Source organism: Diachasma alloeum, unplaced genomic scaffold (assembly GCF_001412515.2).
Source record: "Diachasma alloeum isolate Michigan unplaced genomic scaffold, Dall2.0 Dall_scaffold_01222, whole genome shotgun sequence".
In the NCBI taxonomy this organism is placed as follows: domain Eukaryota; kingdom Metazoa; phylum Arthropoda; class Insecta; order Hymenoptera; family Braconidae; genus Diachasma; species Diachasma alloeum.
Genome location: NW_021681331.1, coordinates 92,906 through 99,091, shown reverse-complemented (window position 1 = coordinate 99,091; position 6,186 = coordinate 92,906). Strand labels below are relative to the sequence as shown.

Genomic DNA, 6,186 nt, shown 5'->3' with positions numbered 1-6,186 from the left:
TGTTGAATAATTGTAAATATTCTTGCGATAAATTATGAATATCTTCATCTTCCACATAATCAGAATCGTCTTGATTATCAGTACTTTCAGTTTCCATGGTGGAGGATGATGGCATGAAAACATTTCTATCTGACTCTGATTCTGCTGGTGGTGGTGATGGTCTTCCAGGAATATTTGAAGCATCCATTTCCTTCATTCGTTGGATCTTTGTTGGGATATTAGAATCATCTGTTTCAGCCACACGTTTCCTTGAATCAGGAACTTTGAACTTCTTATATCTCTTTGCTCTCCTAGGAATTCCAGCATGAGTGGTTTGATCCACTAGTTTTTGTAATGGTGTAACAACTGGTTTGAAAACTTCATTTAGAGTTTTTTCTNACAATTTCATTAGATTATGCTTTTCACGAATTGCTTCACTTGCATCGGCGATTTGTTGTAACACATGCTTCTCTTTATTCAAAATAGAACTTGTCATGATGAAGTCCTGGATGCAACTGCTTCAGAAAATCATATGCATTATATATTTATAAAACAATCGAACCCTCTTCTATAGCGACCATCACTCAGCTCTCTATCTTTATCAATCACTAAAAAGCTATATTTATCGACATTCCAACATGAGGAACATATGTCTTTGAATTGATTGTAAGTCATATCCGTGTTGATATGATCTTCATAGATGTGTCGCAAATTCTTATCATCCTGCTTGAATAAGATCAATAAATTTGCATTATTACGTACGAGATGTTTTGGAATACGTGTATATGTTTGACAAAGGTAAAAGGAATCAACATTTCGGTGACGCCCCATACAAAAGAAAGCACGCATATTATCTTGCTTTTCACACGCAACATCATCGAAGATAAAGATGGAATTGGGATTCGCATCTTCTGGTTTTATGACCTCTTCATGTTCGTTGAATGGAAAATATCCAATTGTCTTTGTTGCTTCTAAAACATTCTTTAGAAACTCATATTTCGGTTGATTCAAAGACTTTGAATAGACATACACGTTTTCGAATCTAAGACCATTCGGATGTGTGATCAGCGCCAATAATGCATTCGTTTTACCACAGTTCGAAGGTCCACAAAAGATTGCTCGAACTGTATTCGGTAGTAATTCACCATGACGTTTCTCTTTCATTTTATCATCCGCATTCTGTACTACTTTATCGAAATTCAAAATGGGTAATCTCACTTCCTGTTCCGCGAACTTCATTTTTGATGAGTATTACTCATGACTTCCCATGTTCAACTGAGATGAAAACATATAAATAGTGGGTTTATATACCATTCACACTCAGTTGAGTATGAGCTATGATAGTGAGCGGATGTAAGAAGAGTGGAAAAGGAATTTTCAACAAGATAATCAACAAATTACCCATCGAATTACATATCCCCGGTTATCAATATTGTGGGCCAGGAACGAAGCTGTCAGAGAGGTTAGCACGCGGAGATCCTGGGATCAATCTTCTCGATAAAGCGTGTAAGGAACACGATATCGCATATTCAAAGAATCGAGAGAATCTTTCTGCAAGACATAACGCTGATAAAACATTAGAAAATAGAGCGTGGACACGTGTATTGTCAAAAGACGCGGGTTTAGGTGAAAAAGCTGCAGCTTGGGCTGTAGCTAATGCTATGAAAGCTAAAACTAGCTTTGGATTTGGATTGAAGAAAAAAGTGGGGGGAAAAACTAGTAAACGTAGGAAAAGTCTTGTGAAAAAGAAGAAATCATGTGGACGGGGTGCTGCAAAAAAGCATGTTACTCTCAAAACAATCATCAAAGCAGCGAGACAATCGATGCGTCCTGGAGATGCGATCAAATCAGCTCTTCAAGCTGCACGAGATGCTGTTCGAAAAGCTGGAGGAAAGCGCTCCATAAAATCACCAAGAGTATTACCAGTACCCGGAAAAATTGGTGGAGTACTGCCATTCTTGATTCCCTTATTTGCTGGATTAAGTGCCACGGGAGCTTTAGCTGGAGGCGCCGCTGGTATCGCAAAAGCTGTGAACGACGCGAAAGCAGCTTAGCAGTACCTCGAGGAGAGTAAACATCATAATCAAACAATGGAAGCAATTTCAATGGGTAAAGGACTGTATTTGAAGCCCTATAAGACAGGATTAGGACTCCATTTGCAACCAAAAAACTCATAAAGCTACCGCACCGAGCCCTCAGTGATGCTGATATCATAAAATACTCCAAACTCATGAAAATTCCATATTTCCGAGGAGTTTACATGAGAAATGGATTACCCATAAATGGACGTCGGGTGAATGAATCAGCTATAGTGAATTTGGATGATAGGGATGATCCTGGCACTCACTGGGTGGCATATAAGAAACGGAAAAATGAAATCATTTATTTCGATAGTTTTGGGAATTTACAACCACCAAAAGAATTGATGGATCATTTCGGTGTTGGTAGCCTTGTCAAAAATAATCATCAGAAGCATCAAGAGTATGATACTATCATATGTGGTCATCTATGTCTGAAATTTCTCAAAGGACAGATATAAATATCGCTCACATTCATTCATTGTGTTAGTTTACTGCTGACAACCATGGGAGAATCTTTCACATTAACCCTGTCAGGAACCTCCTCTATTTTGGAAGCAAATTATTTTCCTCCCATTGAATTATCTCATAATCATCACTATAGTTTGGCTCTTGTTGAATTATTGACATTCAATTCAATTCCAAACATTACAGAAAAAAATAATAAGTTATACTACTCTAGTTATGAGATTGAAGACATTCAAAAATATTTGCGAAAGGTTCGGCAGAAGAAAGGTGTTTCAATCAACATAAAAGCCAATAATAATACTTTGTGTAGTGAAATCAAAAGTGATCATACAATTGATTTCAAACCACCCGATTCGATTGGTAGATTATTAGGATTCGATAACAGAATTTTATCACCTAATAAATCACACGTATCTGATTTGCCAGTTAGGATTCTTAAAGTGAATTCTATGTGTGTGGAGTGTAATATCACTGGAGGTGCGTATATTAATGGGAAGAAAGCTCACATCATTCATGAATTTTTTCCCACTGTGCCTCCAGGATATAAGGTCATTGAGGTGCCGAAGAATCTCATTTACCTTCCCATCGTGGTCCAAGCAATAGATCATCTCCAGCTGAGATTGGTAGATCAGGACGGTGACTTGTTGAACTTCCAAGGAGCCAATTAATCACAATAAGACTTCACATTAAACGTACCTAATGGGTATCGTTTTCCAAACGAAGGTTGGGAAGAGTTATAAAAGGGAGTCATCCCCCCAGAGGACTAGCAGTCGTCAAAGACCCATCAAACCGTTAACACGTGAGAGTATTCAATTCCTCAAGAGTTTAAACTTGAGACCTCGAGTGTGAATCCAATCATCAATAATATATTATGGAGGACATCTTGAAGATTCAAAAATCTATCGTATTCGATGAGTCAGTTTCTCACTATGAGATGCATACTCATCAACCCTTCGCCTCATCAAGCTATGGTAATAATGATGTAATTTCAATTACTGTACAACATCAAGATTTATGTTTATTGCCCAGTAAGAGTCATCTGCATATTTATGGTCGATTAACCAAAGATAATGGAACAACGCCAACCGAGAGAACAAGACTCGTGAGTAACGCTATCTGTCATTTGTTTGAGGAAGTGCGATATGAGCTCAATGGAGTGGAGATTGATCGGGTGAAAAATGTGGGTTTAACGAGTCTCATGAAAAATTATGTTTCTCAGAGTCCTAACCAGTGGTTTTTGATGGAGAATGCTGGTTGGTTGAAGAATGATAGTATGGATAGTAATGAGACAATCACTGATAATGCAGGATATTTCGACATCTCTATACCATTAAGTCTTCTACTTGGCTTTGCTGAAGATTATCAGAAGATTGTTGTGAACGCAAAGCATGAACTCATTATTACGAGATCGAAAACAGACATCTGTGCAGTACTTCAGAGGGCTGTCAATCAACAAAACCCTGAGGAGAAATGGAAGATTAACCTTCAAAAGATTGAGTGGTTGATCCCCTATGTTAAAGTGTCGGACGAGCGCAAGGTGAAGCTGCTCAATTTCATCGCAAAAGACACACCCATTACAATGGGCTTTCGTACATGGGAATTGTATGAGTATCCTCTTCTCCCAGCAACCTCGAAGCATGTTTGGGTCGTGAAGACATCATCTCAATTGGAGAAACCAAGATACGTTATTCTTGGATTCCAAACGAATCGTAAAAACATCCAGACAGCCAATGCGAGCCACTTCGATCATTGCAGTATCCGAGATGTGAAGCTTTTCCTCAACTCAGAGAGCTATCCATATGGCAATTTGAATTTGGATATCGCCATCAATCAGTATTCAACGCTATACAACATGTACGTGAACTTTCAAGAGTCTTACTACGGAAAGGAAGCTGAGCCGTTATTGAATAGAGAGAAATTTCTAACCGATGCTCCATTGATTGTAATCGATTGTTCCAAGCAGAATGAGTATTTGAAAACTGGTCCAGTTGATATTCGTCTGGAATTTGAATCTTCTTTTCCTTTCGCACCCAATACATCAGCGTACTGTCTCATCCTCCATGATCGAATTGTTGAATACAATCCCATCAGTGGAGGAGTTAAGAAACTAGTGTAAATGTAGGATGTAATGAATAAAACAAGATAATCATGTATATTAAAAAATGAATATATATATTTTTTTATTAAAAAAAAAATTCATGGTCTCATTATTCTACACACACCTTCTTCCCATCAACATCATAATAATAAGAGTAATAATAATAATATTGAAAATGACTTAGAACTATGTGAAACGAGTTTCAAAAATATTTAGTCTATGTTGTTTCGATAAGATAGGGTTCAATATTTTTTCATAAGAGTTTATTCGACGTTTGAAACGCTCATGATCTCGAGCGAACTCTTCTCATGGACCTCGACGAGCAGAACGATACGCATACTTCCAATACAACATCAAATGAACTCATAGTTGTAATTGAAAACTAATTCTCTTAGTTTTCTTCCCTTGTTGATCCGCAGAGCTATCCCTCACAGGTTCCATCGTTCAGATTAAATCAGCAGGTTGGTGGCCACGAGAAACAAAGAATATATCATACTCCAAACCTAGGAGTTCAATGGCGGATTGCAAATGTTCAAAATTTGCTTTGATGGTCTGCAGAGATTGAGATAACTTCTCACAAGGGTAACACTTTGACACCTCTCCACGTTTGAACTTGGAGCACAGAGCTCGGAAGTTTTTGCGAATTCGAAAGATGAATCCCGTCAATGGTGGAATTGGTTCAGCTGGAGCATGAATCAATAGTTGCTCCACAACCTCATTGTCATTGAGGCAGTATGGTGGGACTGAATTCAACCATTGAATCTCATCGATACTCGCTGCCTCTGATTCATCCTCTGTGTTGGTAATCTTCTCTCTCAGCTCCTCGCAGAATTTCTTCAATTTTCCCAAATTGTTGATACTCTCGATTATGTTGGATAAGTCCTCACCTCGAGTAGAACACTGAGAACAATTGGTTCTCCTCTCAGCATCTCGCTCAGCTTTCAGGACTTCATAATTATTCCACAAACAATGCAAGTCAGTCACGAGATGTCTTGCAAATTTATAAAAACTTTCATTGAAATGTTCACGGATGATCACTTCATCTGTACTGCATGCTCCACCACTTTTCTTATTAAAATGATTATGATAGCACATTGCTACTCGTTCTATCACTGAACGTTGTGAGGTTTAACTGGTAGAACTGTGACTCGAATTGAATGCGGACTGCACCGATGGTGCACGTTATATAGAGATCCCCCACCCTGATGGTAGCTTATGACTCATCTCAGAACATTTGGGAACCTTAGAGAATATTCGAGATCAATCGAGAGAGAAATAACTGATATCTTCCTCATATTACATGATGATCCATCATAGTATTATATCTCCTGCAAGTTCCAACAGGAATCAGGAGGTACCCCCACCATGCGCAAGTTGATGAGTCAGCAAAGATTCACTAATGGTGGTGGTGGTGCCACCTGGTGGTAGTTGTGCGAATAAGTATTCGGAACATTCGAAAACATGTTTGAAACATTTTGAAAACATTTTGAAACATTTTGAAACATTTCGAAAACATTTGAAACATTTTTCTAGTATGGGAAACCCCCACCAAGCGCGCGATTC

At 38.3% G+C, this 6,186-nt stretch overlaps 1 protein-coding gene across 1 annotated transcript; it reads left to right on the top strand.

Moving 5' to 3' along the window:
• The first annotated feature begins 3,396 nt into the window (after positions 1-3,396).
• LOC107046158 lies at positions 3,397-4,641 on the top strand. Its single transcript, XM_015268681.1, has one exon. The coding sequence runs from the start codon at positions 3,397-3,399 to the stop codon at positions 4,639-4,641; it is 1,245 nt and encodes a 414-aa protein (XP_015124167.1).
• Positions 4,642-6,186: the final 1,545 nt, after the last annotated feature.

Coding starts and splice junctions, on each gene's coding strand:
- LOC107046158 (XM_015268681.1), top strand. CDS start 3,397: ATGGAGGACATCTTGAAGATTCAAAAATCTATCGTATTCGATGAGTCA.